Below are 15,633 nucleotides of genomic sequence, written 5' to 3'. Positions count from 1 at the left end.
GGGCCACTCTTCGGAGACCGCCGGCCGCAGAGAGGGGAAGCCGGAGGTTGAACAATTGACAGTCACAGGGAAAGCGAATGGTCCAGCCAAAGCGCAAGTTTGGAATTTTGATCGAGTAAGAGAATGAAAATCGGCAGCAGACGGGCAGTTTTGATCGAGTAACGGGCACTGATAATAGCCCCGGAACGAACGGCCCACCTTCTGCAGAGCCACCAAGACCAGATACTGCGTCGGAGGTGCCCGATGCCACTTTCTGGCCCTCGATAAACGCTACCGCTTTGCCCAACCACCGTGCGCCCTGCGTACCACTATCCGTGTCTTTGCCGCTTACAACACAGATTTTATGGCTTCAACCATGGTTCATACCCGGCTCATAACCGCAGTACTCACCAGGGAAGGCAATATACCCCTCGATACACATCAAGAGGACCGTCACTGCGCTCAGACATCCCCCCCGATAGGGCAAAGGTGAAGGCATTCGTGATCATGCACGGTGCATGGCGCCCGCTGACTGGCTCTGGGCCGGCCGATTCACCACCCGATCTCAATTATCGAGTAATCGCTTTCACCCTCCGGCACCGCACCGGGTGGGACTCCCCACGGCATTGAGATCGAAAGACAGCCCGGTGGGTCGCCGCAATCCCCCGTCCAGAAATCAAAATTTTCAGCGCGAAGACAGTTATTTATACAGCTTCCCCCAGACTTGGGCTCTTATCTACTCATCCTTGTCCCTCGTTCAGATAAGCACCTTTGGCCTTTATCTCCTCCATTCTATTGGTCGTCTTATCTTCCCCCGTTACTTTTCTATACTCTTTCTAACTCTTTTCTACTCTACTCTCTGCTCCCCACACTTTCGTTTCCCCGCTTGTGAAATATACTATACCCTTGCAAGGATTTGGAGCTATGGCGACAAACATGCCCTCCATCGCCGTCGTGGCGTCGTCTCGAGCCGTTATCTCCGGCCGTTTGACTTCCGCTACCATTGTCATCTCCAACACTACTGGCAAGATCAATGCCGTCTTCGATTCCGTGATCCCTGCCTCGGAATTTCCAGCGGGTACACCGTACACCGACTATTCACCCTATGTATTGCTGCCCGGTCTGGTCGATGCTCACGTTCACCTGAACGAGCCTGGCCGCACCGAGTGGGAGGGCTTTTACACCGGCACCCAGGCTGCTGCCTTTGGTGGTGTGACTACCGTGATTGACATGCCTCTCAATGCTATTCCACCCACTACTACCGTGGCCAACCTGAATGAGAAGATCAAAGCTGCCACAGGCAAGTGCTGGGTGGACGTTGGCTTCTATGGCGGTATCATCCCCGGCAATGATGCCGATCTCAAGGGTCTGGTCGACGCCGGTGTCCGTGGCTTCAAGGGTTTCTTGATTGATAGTGGTGTAAGTGATTACTTCAAATTTGTTTCTTAATCCGCCATACTAACAAATCTCTCAGGTTGATGAGTTCCCTGCTGTGGCTCAAGATGATATTCACAAGGCTATGGCTGCGTTGGCAGATGAGGCCACCACCCTCATGTTCCACGCTGAGATGGTGCCTCCTATCACCAAATCTGTTGGTGACGAGACCCAAACTTCGGCTCCCCCGGCTGCCCCGGCTGGTCCTCTGGAGGCCTACTCGACCTTCTTGGCCTCCAGACCCTCGGAATTCGAGACTTGTGCCATTGAGCGCATCCTGTCTATGGCTCACCTTGCACCCAACCTCCAACTGCACATCGTTCACTTGTCTGCCATGGAGGCTATTCCTATCCTCCGGGAGGCCCGCGCTAACGGCGTCAAGATTACCGCTGAGACTTGCTTCCACTACTTGTCTTTGGCTGCCGAGCAAGTGCGTGATGGTGACACTCGCCACAAGTGCTGCCCTCCCATTCGCTCTCAGCTCAATCAGGATGGCCTGTGGGAGGAGCTGGAGAAGCACGCCAGTGACGGTGTCATCAAGACCGTTGTTTCTGACCACTCCCTTGCACACCCAACCTGAAGCAACTTCCTTCACATATCCCCGGCAACTGCCATGCCGAGTCCGGCAAGGAGGAAAAGGGCGATTTCTTCTCTGCCTGGGGCGGTATTTCCTCCGTCGGCCTGGGTCTTCCCATCCTCTGGACGGAACTCAGCCGCCGCAAGGGCCTGACCCCCCCCCCAATGATGAGAACACCCGAAACTCCCTGCAAGATGTTGTTCGCCTGTGCTGCGCTAACACCGCCGCTCAGGTCGGTCTGGAGAGTCACAAGGGAGATTTGCGTGTAGGCTTCGACGCCGACATCTGCGTCTTTGACGACTCCGCCGAGTGGGTCGTCGAGCCCAGCACCATGCTCTTCCGCAACAAGTGTTCGCCCTATCAGGGCAAGACATTGCGCGGCATGGTTCGTGAGACCTGGCTCCGCGGCGAGCGCATTTTCAGCCGCAACGCCGGCTTCGCCTCCAAGTCTCCCGCCGGCAAGCTGCTTCTCGAGAAGCGGGTCTAAGCACTTCTTCTGAATTCTTTCGCATCTACGTGGCTCCGTGAAAGTTGACCTTTCTTGGCAGCACAACCTTATTTTCCTTTTTCATTCCCTGCATCTCGTTTCTCGGTTGAGTCGGTGACGAGCACTAATGACTGAACAGCATTCATACCCAGTTTAGAGTAATAACCACGCATATAGCTTTTGGCATAGAATACGAATCAAAGCATTCTCCGTCTTGTAATGGGGTATCTAGTAGCCGAAAAAATGGTATGTAGTATTACACGAGCATCTCATGACTGCTCTTTTTCCTTCTCGTACTTTTCTCTGACTCTTCGTCTTACACCTCCATTCACGCCTTTACCCCAAATTTCAACCTCCTCGTGCTCTTCAGTGATTCCAATCTGTCCATTTTCCTGTACCTCCCCAACAACAATCTTCTTCTCCTTGAACTTTCTCTCCTGCACTCGAGCTCTTTCAATCTTGCCCACATACGCCACATACAAGAACGACTCAGCAACAGCGACCGTCAACGCAGCGAATAGCGACAACAGGACCTTGACAGCCGCCGAGGCGCCGCCAGTCGCTTGCTCTTCCGAAAAGACATCAGTTTTCGGCCCTGTTGCAGAAGAGAACATATTCGCTAGAACATTCGGCATGGTAAACTTGGTCAATGCCCAATACGTGCTGAATCCGGTGACCAGCACCGAGATAAAGATGTTAAACACCAATGATGGCGTGAGCGTGTCTTCAGTGATGCTCTCATCGCTGGTCGCAGTGTGTCTGTCCGCGTCATTTGGATTAGGAGTATAGCTTGGGTTGAGGAGGCGCTGGTATGCGGCTTTTTCTTCGGCGGCGAGGAGACGGGCTTTGGATGCGAGGTATTCAGGGCTCTGCGAGAAGAGGGTTGGTTAATGATAATGTTTTGGTACGTAGGGATGTCGAACATGATACATACAGGCTCTGGCTTCTTCGGCGGAGGTGGCACGTAGACTCTCGTGCCGCGTAGGAGACTACTTAGTACTGTAGGGCTGCGACTTGTGTCCTGTGTCGCATGATATTCGGCATTGGCCTGGAGGTGCTTCGACAAGCGGAGGATCTGGTCGTGCGCGATCGGCCCATTAACCTCCAGCGTCGCAGGAAGCTCAAGCTCGCGACGCCGCGAAGCAGGCACCACCTCGAGTGCAGCGAGAATTCGATCCGTCGCGACAAGGAGGACCATTCTGTGGTGATAGTAGTGACGTGAAGCGGAGAGGACAGCTGCGGCGGAGCGGGAACAAGAAATGTAAATCTCCGGGCTCAAGCTCCCCACTTTGCACCTTCACCCCAGCGTCACAGCCATGGCAGACTCCAAGAGCAAGGCGTGAGTGTTCAATGACAATCCTGCTTTTAAAAGCTGTCTTCTAGCTCCTCTACACAGTTGACTCCCACCCCGGGGCCTCTCTGATCGTCGTTGGCCGTGTGCATTCACTAACCCCTCCATCTCGCAGTCCGGTCACAACACAAACAAACTCACGAGGAATCCCTGTCGCCCCCTTCATCGACAATGTCAGCGACTACGTCTCATCCCGCGCAGAGGTCGAGCCGACCCTTCGCTCTTTCCAGGAGATGATCTCCAAGTACCAGTTCATGGAGGTGAACACGCAGCGCCGCGGCCAGGGCCTGCGCGAGAAGATCCCGGATATCAAGAAGACATTGGAGATGGTGCGGTTTTTAAAGCTGCGTAAGGAGGTATGATGTTTCTCCCGATAGATATACGGGTTGGGGGTTGGTGGGCTAATTGGGATTCAGTCGAACCCGGACTCGGATCTCGAGACGAACTTTGAACTGAATGATACCCTTTACGCTCGCGCTTCTATCTCCCCCACGGATGCTGAGGAGGTCTACCTCTGGCTGGGGGCTAATGTCATGCTGGCCTATCCGCTGGCTGAGGCTGAGAGTATGCTGGCAGAGAAGTTGTCGGCGGCAGAGATCAGTCTGGGTCATTGTGAGGAGGATTTGGAGTTTTTGCGTGAGCAAATTACAGTATGTGCATTGAGATGGCTTCGGCTTGCTTGTTTTTGGTTTACTAACTCTTTTTTTTAAAAAATAGACACTCGAGGTTGCCACGGCGCGCGTTTACAACTGGGACGTTGTGCAACGGCGCAAAGAAAAGGCCGAGGGCAAGGACGAGAAGCAGTAATCGAGTTGAAAATATATATATCCAGATGACCTATTGAATTTCTTGAAATGAAGATGATCGCTACAACACTCAAACACAGGTAAAGGACGAAGCCTGGTTCGGATCTCCTTTGGTATACGTGAAGACCTTGGGGTACGGGCAGAGATGACCCACGCGGGTAGCCGAGCTGTTTGAATGGTCTATGGCCGTTGCGATGCCTTCCAGCGTATCTGGCACGGTCCCGTTCTCAACCCAGGCTCGCAAGGTATCAAAGACCGTGTCACTGGGATCGAAGCCAGCACCACCACCGCAGTGGCCTACGCCGGGGGCTAGGAAGAAGCGGTAGTAGTCCGCGACCTCTGGATCGAACTTCATGGCCCGCGTGTAGTAGTCCACCGTACCGTTGGTTGGGATGAGGGGATCCGACATACCGTGCCAGGCAATCATTTTCGTCCCAGCCAGTTTCATTTCCGTCAGGTCGGGACTCTCCGTTCCAATGACGGAGGCGTATTGGTTCACCGATTGCCGAAAAAGACGGTCGTAGTCCAGGCGGGTGAGGCTGTTCGTATTGTATGAGGAATTCCTAGCCAGGAACACCTTCATCCAGTCATCGCTGATGCTGAAGGGTATCACCGTGCAATTGTGGACGGAAGTACAATTCGTCGTGAGCATGCCTGACATGTCGGATCCATAGTCGAAGCCGTACCATTCGAACCGGCCCGCGGCTGATCGAGGTCCTTCCCAATAGGCAGTCACCAGCTTGGCCATCGCCTCCGTGATGGTGGTTGTTCCGCTCGGGTCGCTGCATTTGACGGCGTGGCCGATCATAGAGGAGGCCTTGAAGTGACACTGGCCTGGATAGGAGATGATCTTGTCTTTAACACCATCAAGCACATCGCATGCATCGATAGCTGCCTCTGTGAAGGCATCAAGGACGCATAGAGGGGGTTGTGTATCTATAGAAGCGTGAGAAAAGAGCAGTCAATGATAATCAAAGCAGGTCACTCACCAAGTACTTGCGCCATCAACACCGGCCAAAATTCAGATGGGATGAACTTGTCCCAATTGATAGCCGGCGCACCCCCAACAATCCCATCAAAGAGATCCGGGTGTTGCTGCGCCATCAAATGGCCCTGGCGACCTCCAGTCGAGCACCCATTCCAGTAGGAATACTTGGGTGCCGCACCATAGTATATCTCCGTAGCCTTCTTGCCCAGAACTGCCGCTTCCGCTAAAGCAACACTGGCAAAGTCCCACAGGGCAGGCCAGTTCGTATTGCCCTCACTGGTCAAACCCCAATCAGCCGTCGGGACCGTGGTGTTATGTCCCCCATCCGTCGAAGCAGACGAGTAACCGGACATCAAGGGCTCGAGAATCACATCCTCACCACCAGCCACCCAGCCACCACCGCCATTCATCAAGAAGCGAGAGTTCCAATCGTCGGTTTCCAAGGGAAGTCCAATCCATGTGTTGACGACATCATTCTGTCCAGGGTGGGTATATGCCATGTGAATCAAACAAATATCCACAGCAGGCGCTGTTGCACCGATGGATGCAGACGTTACTCCGACACCTCCCGAGCCATCAGCACTTGAGGAGCTGGCCCCATTGTAGTCGTACACAGCCGTCACATTGAGATTCAAAATGTCCATGTTACTGAGAGGGACAGATGAGAATGTGCTCGCCGTACAAGCCGAAGCACCAGCCCCCAAGGCCCCGCGAACGACCCCTGAATCTTCCATGAAAGTCGACATCGATCTCGCAATCCAAGAAGCCATGTTGTGCAAGCCGTGTTTTGAGAACACAACTGGGGATATGGTTCGCCTCTGAGCATTGTTGTTATAATTGATAGGTCTAGCAAGGGGGTTCATTCACACAGGGGAGAAAGATAGGTCAGATCGACCACCGGGAGTTCACAACGGTAGTTTGCGGATCGTTGACGTTAGCCTTCATTGGGTATTCCTTGCACGGAGACGATCGTATCAGGAACATCCGAAGTTTAGCCCGATATCAATGTGGCGGGCTCCACAATTTCAAAATGCGGGGTTCTTTACGCACCCCGGATCTGGGGAATCGGCTGGTACTTTTGGCATCCCTGGTGCGTATAAGTGTTTATAATCGGGGTTTGGGCGATACCTTATAGGGTCGGTAGTGGGAGGTGGTTGTTCGACCAGTCGAGCTGGATCCGATATTCGGATTTTGGGATCTGGGGGCAAGTACCGTCACTCTTGTGATTTTACAGGCTCCAACACCGCAACGCTTCTAGATACCATTTCACTTACTAATGTAGTAAACCCGGGATGATTCTGCTTTGTCTAGTAGAAATAGCTCCCAGGAATGGATTCGTTGTGTGTCAGTATATGCGACCAAGTTATCTGAATATCACTATATGGTTTTGGTTTTCTCTCTCTAAAAGCATGATCATTCGAACCCGTTGGATCTACCTATTTGAAATCGGTCTTCGCCTTATTTTAATCTAAAATTGCCAACTGTAGTGTGTCACACGGATCCAGCAAGTTCGTCTACTCTGAAGATGGTTCATCCGGCATCGAATCAATGATGCTCTGCCAATCCACCGGGGCCGGGAAAATTCCATCCCTGATAGGAGGATGAGAAAATGAGAGGGGAGTCAAAGAGCTCCCACAGATTGCCACTAAAGTCATTGGTGAGCATTGGCAGAATGTCGAGATCGGGATCTTCTGCTGCCGTTGGCATGTTGCCGAGTGTGGGAAAGGCTCCAAGGTTTCCCGCAGAGGAACCATTTGCGGCATATTCGTCCTCGATAGCTTTGGGTAAATTCTCTAGAATGTCTCTGACTTTCTCACTAAGCGAGCTGGTTCGCTTATCTCCGGCTGGTTCGTCTAATCCGGTTCTATCGCGGTTTCTGTTAAAATTTTCGAATTCCTCCTTCTCCAGGTCGGAAAGCGCTTTCAAAGCCTAATGCACCGATAGGTGGAATCCCTCACTCGTTGTAGATGAGGATCTTGGGCTGACTTCCAACGAAACACATTTTTCTGGGGGTAGATGGTAGCATCCTGTCTCTCTTGGAATAGCTCCAAAGCCTTTGCAACACTGGATCTTCCCAGAGTTGATTCATCCGAGCATTACTGCCCTTGGCAGTATCGACCCTCGACAAACGAAGTAGGTCAATGATGAATATACTAGCTGCATTGAACAGCTGAGCGTCACCAACAGAGAGGGAGCCGCATACAGTGCAACGTGTTCGAATTTGCCCGCCACAATCTATGATGCTTTTTGCCAAGAGTCGGCAGATCGCACGGCTTTCAGGCGACGAGAGATTGTCGTGATGAAGTCGTAGAAACATGCCCCATAGCTGTTGGTGTAGCATCCATCGATGCACAGGCATAGCGGCCAAGGGGCCGCATGCATCGAGTCCCTCTGAACTCTCCAGTTGGAAAAATGATGGTAACTCAGCAAGGAATTTCGTGCTTCTCAGTGAGGTTTTGTCGTATCTTGGCCTTCTCGTCCGGGGACTTAGGGGAGAATTTGTGAAATGCGTCTCGAAGGTCCAGTGATTCTCGCATAAGGGTCACCATCTCGAGAGTGTAAATCGTGTAGGAGAGCATGGTAAACTCTGAACGGGGTCTTTCAGTGAGCCTAGCCCATGACCCTGCATCAGTTGGGCAGAGATGATCATCATTGATGTGCAACGGGATCCGAGTGTTGAATGTGGACGGAAGTATGTTGTAGTAGCCTAAGGCCTGCCCACGAGACCAATCCCTCGCAACAAGAGCCCACCTTGATTCACTTTTCTTAGACATCACTCAAATTGATCACAACTATTGAACACTCACCATATCCTAACACCAATTTCTGTTCGTATGACGGTAGAAAAAGCAAAAGACGATCCAATTCCAGGTCGGATATATCGGGTAAAGAAGCGGCCAAATTCAAGTCCGCATCCCCTAGCCGATGCAGCTGTAACTTTCGAGCACCAGAGATGGCAGTTACAAGGAGTGCATCCAGCTCTAGGGAGTCTTCATAGCCGTCTAGAAGAAACATGACGGCCGCTTGCAAACTTGCAATCGAGCCACAATACATGAAAACTCGTCCTTGCAAACAACGGGAGGACAATTGTCTCCACAAATGTGGAGAGTCAGATGCTCGAATTGCCGCTACAGATGTGGTCATTCTTGCAGTAGCCTCATCACTGAGGCCCGTGGAGAAATAAAAGGCAAGACCTAGTACTAGCTGTGTTATGCCTGTGAGCAGATGCAGAATAATAGTGAACAGGAGTATGTACCGCCATAAGTAAACAAGCAATCTCATCTGTCGTAAACTTGTTCGCCAGAGCTACAGCGCGCTTCTGGGGAAGCCTGGATAAGACAATCACAGAGCGATTGGGCCTGCTGCTCAAATGCAGGTGTATGGATAATGTTGCCCAGTGGTGCTTGACAACGCGTAAGAAACGTTTCATGGAGAGCGCGAATGACATTCTCCGCAGGCAACTTATCAATGACATCTCGCATCAACTTTAATCTCTGAGAATAACCGGTGTGCGTCCACTTAGGATTGGGATAATCAGGGGCAACCATCGACTGAGATACACACCCGGTAGAAGATGAAAGGTCATGGGCCTGAGTTTGAAGAGCCCCTTCAACGAAGCTTTCAAGTAGTTCTGCGGTATGTTCTGCTTCTGTGGCTTCTGTCGCTTGTGTGTTGTTGCTGGGGTCTGTCTTCGTCCTTTTGGCTCTAGGTTGACGCTCATCTTTGGTACACATATGCCCAACGGCCCGCTTGGTGCATTCATTCTTGATGCAGTTAGCGAAAGCAAATCTTTATCGATCATGGCGGCCATCGCATACACAGGGTTCATTTCGATCACATTTGAGCTTTGATGCTGGACACCTTGAGCAAGAGAGCGTCAACTTGCGCGCCTTAGGCGTTGGGCCTTCATGCCGGCGACGACCCAGGTCCTCATGATGGACAACCCTGCGAACCATCTTTGGAAGATCACATACGTTGCTGTCATTCAGAATCGCCCAGCAAGAAAGTCATCATCAAAGATGAGGCAGCCACTAGGTCTGATATCCACCCAATTAGAGATGGGGTTTGGGCATGCTCAAAGTACAGGTCTGCAAGTGCGATATTATACCAAGCTTGAAATTTAGTATAAGAGCCAAGTGGACATAGATAGAATAAGAAGACTATTTAATCGATGTGGATATCATAGTAGCAACCAACGTGACAAAAGTCTAGAGGAGTATAGGAGCTGAAAGCGCGGTGTATTCGATCAATGAGCCCAAAAAGCCGAGGCAAAGCGCTTTAATGAGTGCCACGAACGCCTCAATCAAAAGCAAAAAAAAAACAAAAAAAAAACACAAAAAGGGTCGTAAATCATGATGTCTCCTTCACTAAATATCAAGCATGGGCATCAAAAGACAAAACATAGAAAACATGTCGGGACAATCAAATGTTCTAGGCTAAGGGACCACTCCCTGAAGCCACTCGGTCGCGCATGCGTCTTGTGATGTCGATGTCAGTATCGTCACCCACAAAGGTCCATTCTTCAATATCGTCGACATCATCGTCAGCGTGATCTGGAGATGCTTGAGCGGTTGGTGTTGGTGAGAAGGGGGTGGATGAGGCGATGGAACGTTGTCGGACAAGTGTCTTGGCATATTCAAGGTCACGGTACAAGGATTGAATTGCGGTAGCCACACCGTCCTCCTATGGGATAAATGATTAGTAGGGTAACATAAAATGTGGTCTTGCTCCATGACTTACATTGCGGATTTGAATGCCCAAGTTACGGGCCTTCACAATCATGCGCTCGCTGTGTGTGGCCTCCCAGAGGGCGCGCGAGAAGACGCTAACATTCAACCTCTTCATGCAAATTCCGACGCCCAAGTCTTCAACTCGACCGCCAAAGAAGAATTGGTCACCAAAGAACGGCTTCACGATGGTAGGCACCCCTGCTCGAAGACTTGCGCCGGTAGTTCCTGCTCCACCGTGATGAGCTGCAGCGTCAATCTGTGAGAAAAGCCAGTCATGGGGAGCGGATTGGATTTGGTGGATTTCCGGAGGCAATGGGATTTCTGCCTTCACACTAGAGGGATCGCCCAGCCTGTCTGACCATCCTTTTGAAAGAATGCAGCGGACATCGGCTTTCTGAACAGATTCGACGACGGTTTTTGTGAGAGCTGCTGGATCCGATACGACAATCGACCCAAAGCCAATATAGACAATCTTCTTGCCATCGGCACGCGCACGAGCGATGAAGTCCAATAGTTCTTGCGGAGGTGTCCAGTCAGTACCTTCACTCAAGAACCAATAGCCCGTGATGCGGATCCAATCTGGATAGTCAATGGGTGGAGGGACAACCAGTGGTGAATAATTGTACAAGAATGGAACCTTATTTTGCTGCATCTTTTCCAGGTTAGTGGCCTTAAGCCCGAGTTCGCTATTCCTCCAGCGATTCACCTGACCAGCAATAGCCTTCCAGAAGACGGTGTCAAACATGACATAGGTGATCTTGTTGTACCTTCCGCCCATCCGATTCTCCGGAACAGCAAAGGCATGTGGATAGGCACGAGTCCTTGACCATGGCATGGTAAAGCCACGGAAGTAAGGAATTCGAAGAGCCTCGGCGATATGAATTCCAGCCATTGCACTGGGAGATTCAATGAGAAGATCACAATCTTGGCAACTTTTCCAAGCAGACGACAAAAGATCGTCAATCCATCCTCTGAACTTTAGTGAGGCTTCCCGGAGGAAGGAATAAGTAAACATTCCATTTTCCACGCATATTCGCATGAGCTCGGCTGGGTCTCCATCGACAGGAGCAAAATCAATGCCATGCTTCCTGATCCAAGGCTCAAATTCAGCATGTGTGGCGATCTTTGGCTTATGACCCTCGGCAATAAGTCCCTTGCAAAGAGCAATGTAGGGCTGCACGTCACCACGAGATCCTATCGTCAGACAAGTGATGCGCAAGGGGTGCGGAGGTTTGAAGTTGATGATGGATGCACGAGGGTCGTCAAAGAAGGAATGCATCTCTGATGAATCCTCGTTGAGGGTATGTTTTGTGTGATGATCCTTTGGGCCGTCAAGCCTAGCCTCCTCTAACAGGCGATGCTCGGCTTCAGCTGCTTCAACTTCCTCGCGTTCCTCTTCAGCGAGCATGCCTGATTCAACTAAGGATTTGACGGACTCAAGGCTCTGGTGCAATGTAACTGCACAGTCATCGCGGGATTCAGATGCATTGAACTCGAAGAAAAGCTCTTCATGGCCACGGATGATCACAACCAAGCCATGATAGCCAAATCGGAATCCTTTCTCTTTCTCGACATTCTCGATGTCCTTGAGGGGGAGAATCATCTTAGTGCGAGTGCCAGGTATGAGACTGCGGAAGCAAAATTTCCTCTCACTGATGTAAATCTTGCCGTAAAGAGGAAGAACTCGGTGCAAGTAAGCATAGTAAGTCGCCTGGAGTCTCTCTGTTGAAGGAAGCGCAAAATGTGCTCGGAAACGATCACCATGGTTAAGACCACCCTCCTTGTCGTCAGGATCAACAGTTTGATCTTCTGACAAAATGCCTTCGGCCTCGCCGTAGTGTTTTTGACCTCCTATCCACATGCCAGAAACTTTCTCGAGATAGCTCATTGACTCGGTGGTCAGCAAAGAAGTTATTTGTTGGGATTTATTCTTCAGGTAAGTTGTGGTACGCTGAAGGGGGAATGCTCCAGTCTTCATGAAATCGTTTGAGGGAACACCTGGCTGGTCATGAAGTCCCTGGCCGGCAGGCGTAGGGGCACATCGACTGATCTCAGCATTTCGGCTCGAATCGGCGGCTCCAGCTTCCCGTCGTGCAGTCGTGCCCATTTGCGCAGACGTTGACTGAGTGGTTTCACCAGATCCTCTGCGGGCCATTGGTTGAACATATGAGGAGCGTCTCGCCAAGGATGGTGACTGGAAGACATCGCTCCGGTTGAGAATCTGGCTTGCAGATTCAGATGTCTCTGTTGCTGATTGCACAATAGCAGAAGACTCGGTCTCCAGTCCCATAGACTGCGCAAACGAGTTACCCTCTCCTTGTTGCTCATTTCTGGGGCTTGCACTCCGCCTTTGTGTGGGATCACCTTGCTTCGTTTCTGGACCGTGGGCCTCGATTTGACATTTTAGGCTGTCTGTCGCTGGAGATCCTTCGGACACATTCTTGGTGGGCGAGGAGTTGACCAGGGCTTTGAGGTAATTGAAGGCATCTTGTCCCGAGTTGAAGAAACAAAAGAAGTACTGTAAAACATGTTAGTGCTGAGAAATTACTTTCCAAGGCAGAACATTACTTCATCAATAGCATAGGTCTCACTGCTGTCGATGACCCGGATCTTAAACGTCTCGGCGAACTCGGTCATCGGACTCTCCTCCAAGTCGATCACATTCCGAATAGGAAAAGACACCTTGACGCTGTCTCCCTCATTGTGTGTTCGGAAGATAATTTTCTGTAGACCCTTCACCCACTCTTTCGCGCTGGTGGCGCTATCGGCTCTGAAATAGTAGGTTCGCTGGTCGGTTGTGACTTGAAAGTCTCGCACCTCAGCGCCCTTGGTCTTGGGCTCCGCGAGGGACGCTGAAATTCCATAGCGAAGGTCGACATGACCGCTGGGGAAGTAGAGGTTTGAAGAATCGGCATAATAGGAAAAGACATCACCCTTCAATACAAACCAGTAGCGATGGTACTTTGGGTTGTTCCGACCACGTTTTGACAAGTAGCCAGACTTGATAGCAAGACTTGACCTTTTCGGGAGGTAAGCGTAAAAGCAGATGTGTCTCTCTGTGACATACATGTAGCCCTGGAGGAGCATGCTTTGTACTAAGCTGCAAGCATACTCCACCAAGACCTTTTCAGGTCTGTCAAAATCAAACATCTCCATCAGTCTGGTCGAGAGAGCAGAGGCAGAAGGCTTCTGTTGTTCCTCGCTCGGTGTCTCAGGTCGGAGGGGCGTGTTTTCCGTCGTGGTTGCTGTGTCAAAGCGATTCTGTGCTTGCACCATGCGTGTGAGAACGGGAGCTGCTCGGGGCGTGGCGCTACGTGCTCGCCTCGGCGGTATCAGTATAGTCGATCCGGTCATAGCTGATAGATTGGTATCCTTCTCACTCGACCTTATGACGGGAATTTTGCGAAGGGGTTTGTCTTCTGATATTGTCCTCCGGTGCTGACGTCCTCGCCCTTCCGGCTCGGTTTGCTGGGCCGAGTCGTACTTTCCGCTGGTCGGAGGTCGGTCAGAGGATTCTTGTCGACTTGACGAGTCTGGGAGATGTCCCAACTTTTGGCGTACCTCTGTCTCTCCATCGCTATCGCTGGAGTCGTCGAAGCGGGTTCGAAAATCGGACCGAGAGCCGACCGCGGCGATCATGCCAAACAAGGACTGTTGCATATAGTGGATGTTCCCATCTCGGGGGTCCATGGCTCTCGGGGGAGCTGTATAGTCGATCTGAGAGTCGTCCCCGTCTTTGAAGCGCTCCGGCAACCGATCCGCAAAGGACTTGGGGGATCTCATGCTTGCACTCATCCTCTGATTCAGCCGTTTCTTATCATCTATCAATGGTTTCATGCTGGAAGATAATGAAGCGATATAATCGACCGATGTTCGAGGGTAAAGGAGGACAGTGAGATCTGCTGGGGTGTGGATCAACCACAGCGATGATGGGTCGAGTCAGGCTTGCAGGTGACCGGACGTGGGTTCAAATAGGACTATCAGGAGGATCCACGTCAGGTGGCTTTTATTAAAGGCCCGCAGATGGACTGGACAAAGTCATCACAACGTGGTCCCGGCGATTTGCAAAGATCAAAGGCGTTGGACAGCTCCACGATAAGGAGCTCCACGGGTATTGCGGGTGCGGGATCGATAAGCAAATCGGAGACCCCGCTCCCCGGTCGTCTTCACTTCAGATTGAAGATTTTGCGGAAATGAGTTGAGGACAGTGCTGGGACTGTTAGATCGTGAAATACCACGAGATCCAGTGAACATAGTGAGACGGATCAGCTGTGCCCTTGAAGCATGTGATGGATGTCCTGCAAGTGACGGTCAGGTGACTGCTTAGATAAGCCTCTGTCGTTCGATCCTAACCTTGTCTAGATGCAAAGCTGTCTTTCCGCTTTCTTCTCTCCTCCGTCCTCTGTTTTCTGGGCGTATAATCTGTTCAATTTCTCGATCTTACTTCATGAGTACAATAATCCTATGTGCGGTTCTGGCATGAGGGTGGTCTGGATATACATAAGCGGCTGATGGTGGAGTCGATCGACGGGACGGGAACACCAATGCCAAGCATCGGGCTCCGCGCTATTGATCTAGATGGGTTTCCATCTCTTAACCACAATCAATGTTGCTGTACACTTGGCAAATGTCTACACTTGCAAGGTAGGGGTAAGTCTGGTGGAAGAAGCCTTATTTTCAAGCCAGGAACAACATCAGGTGACGCATGCACAGTCCCCCCTGCATTACTGGACCAAACCAGGGCATCAAAGACCTGGGCAAGTCTAGAGCCACAGACGCGTGTACTCGATCCTGTCAACCCAAGACACCAGCTTAGCGTACATTACAGTCAGTAGCGAAATCTGCTTCCTCCCTAACGACTGCTTTTCTTTTCTCAGGACCCACTGCCAAGGCACTAGCGCCAATATTTATATAACGGACGCATCAATATAAAATCCCTCTTGGATGTATTGAGGCGTAATTTACAACGAAATTACCATTTCAAATATACTGAACTTTTGGAGACATGATCTTTGGTTGGGGTGTGCTCAAAATTGGACAATGCTCGTGATTATGGTCTTGCACGGCGATCGGCTATGAAAGATCCATCTATAGTTGCCGCCCTCAAATTACTGACTGATGGTTGAGAGGCGCGTCCATGAATAATTCTTCGTTGAATCGCATCAACTCATAAATGTCAGGTTACGATCATAGTAATTCATTCTGTTCTCTTGCATCTAGTTCGAACAATTTTTGATTCTCGCTGTATTGTGGAATCTTGACTTGGGCCATGGACGCAGAC

The 15,633-nt window shown here is 51.0% G+C and overlaps 8 protein-coding genes across 8 annotated transcripts; 2 read left to right on the top strand and 6 right to left on the bottom strand.

Moving 5' to 3' along the window:
* Positions 1–915: 915 nt before the first annotated feature.
* N7477_000601 (allantoinase alX) lies at positions 916–2,477 on the top strand (the record flags this gene model as incomplete). The annotated part of the gene is made up of 4 exons (XM_056962264.1): positions 916–1,398; positions 1,454–1,960; positions 1,996–2,088; positions 2,127–2,477. 4 exons carry the CDS (start codon positions 916–918, stop codon positions 2,475–2,477), a joined length of 1,434 nt encoding a protein of 477 aa, XP_056827267.1.
* A 269-nt stretch (positions 2,478–2,746) lies between these two features.
* On the bottom strand, positions 2,747–3,675 carry N7477_000600 (TMEM199/VMA12 family protein; the record flags this gene model as incomplete). Its single annotated transcript, XM_056962263.1, has 2 exons — positions 2,747–3,346; positions 3,412–3,675. The coding sequence occupies 2 exons, from the start codon at positions 3,673–3,675 to the stop codon at positions 2,747–2,749; spliced, it is 864 nt and encodes a 287-aa protein (XP_056827266.1).
* Positions 3,676–3,793: 118 nt separating this feature from the next.
* Positions 3,794–4,635, top strand: N7477_000599 (tubulin-binding prefolding complex subunit PAC10; the record flags this gene model as incomplete). The annotated part of the gene is made up of 4 exons (XM_056962262.1): positions 3,794–3,816; positions 3,944–4,184; positions 4,245–4,478; positions 4,546–4,635. 4 exons carry the CDS (start codon positions 3,794–3,796, stop codon positions 4,633–4,635), a joined length of 588 nt encoding a protein of 195 aa, XP_056827265.1.
* A 69-nt stretch (positions 4,636–4,704) lies between these two features.
* Positions 4,705–6,392, bottom strand: N7477_000598 (putative feruloyl esterase; the record flags this gene model as incomplete). Its single annotated transcript, XM_056962261.1, has 2 exons — positions 4,705–5,570; positions 5,624–6,392. 2 exons carry the CDS (start codon positions 6,390–6,392, stop codon positions 4,705–4,707), a joined length of 1,635 nt encoding a protein of 544 aa, XP_056827264.1.
* Positions 6,393–7,167: 775 nt separating this feature from the next.
* N7477_000597 (uncharacterized protein) lies at positions 7,168–7,624 on the bottom strand (the record flags this gene model as incomplete). Its single annotated transcript, XM_056962260.1, has 2 exons — positions 7,168–7,498; positions 7,581–7,624. 2 exons carry the CDS (start codon positions 7,622–7,624, stop codon positions 7,168–7,170), a joined length of 375 nt encoding a protein of 124 aa, XP_056827263.1.
* Positions 7,625–8,045: 421 nt separating this feature from the next.
* N7477_000596 (C6 transcription factor) lies at positions 8,046–8,884 on the bottom strand (the record flags this gene model as incomplete). The annotated part of the gene is made up of 3 exons (XM_056962259.1): positions 8,046–8,329; positions 8,430–8,826; positions 8,879–8,884. 3 exons carry the CDS (start codon positions 8,882–8,884, stop codon positions 8,046–8,048), a joined length of 687 nt encoding a protein of 228 aa, XP_056827262.1.
* A 16-nt stretch (positions 8,885–8,900) lies between these two features.
* N7477_000595 (uncharacterized protein) lies at positions 8,901–9,578 on the bottom strand (the record flags this gene model as incomplete). Its single annotated transcript, XM_056962258.1, has 2 exons — positions 8,901–9,386; positions 9,441–9,578. 2 exons carry the CDS (start codon positions 9,576–9,578, stop codon positions 8,901–8,903), a joined length of 624 nt encoding a protein of 207 aa, XP_056827261.1.
* A 475-nt stretch (positions 9,579–10,053) lies between these two features.
* On the bottom strand, positions 10,054–14,189 carry atg26 (uncharacterized protein; the record flags this gene model as incomplete). The annotated part of the gene is made up of 3 exons (XM_056962257.1): positions 10,054–10,305; positions 10,363–12,870; positions 12,921–14,189. The coding sequence occupies 3 exons, from the start codon at positions 14,187–14,189 to the stop codon at positions 10,054–10,056; spliced, it is 4,029 nt and encodes a 1,342-aa protein (XP_056827260.1).
* Positions 14,190–15,633: the final 1,444 nt, after the last annotated feature.

Source organism: Penicillium maclennaniae (assembly GCF_028827695.1).
Source record: "Penicillium maclennaniae strain IBT 15551 chromosome Unknown utg000001l:1.0-3280838.0:1.0-3283122.0, whole genome shotgun sequence".
Taxonomy (NCBI): Eukaryota; Fungi; Ascomycota; class Eurotiomycetes; order Eurotiales; family Aspergillaceae; genus Penicillium; species Penicillium maclennaniae.
Note: the sequence above shows the minus strand (reverse complement) of the source record. Positions and strands in the feature narration are given on the sequence as shown.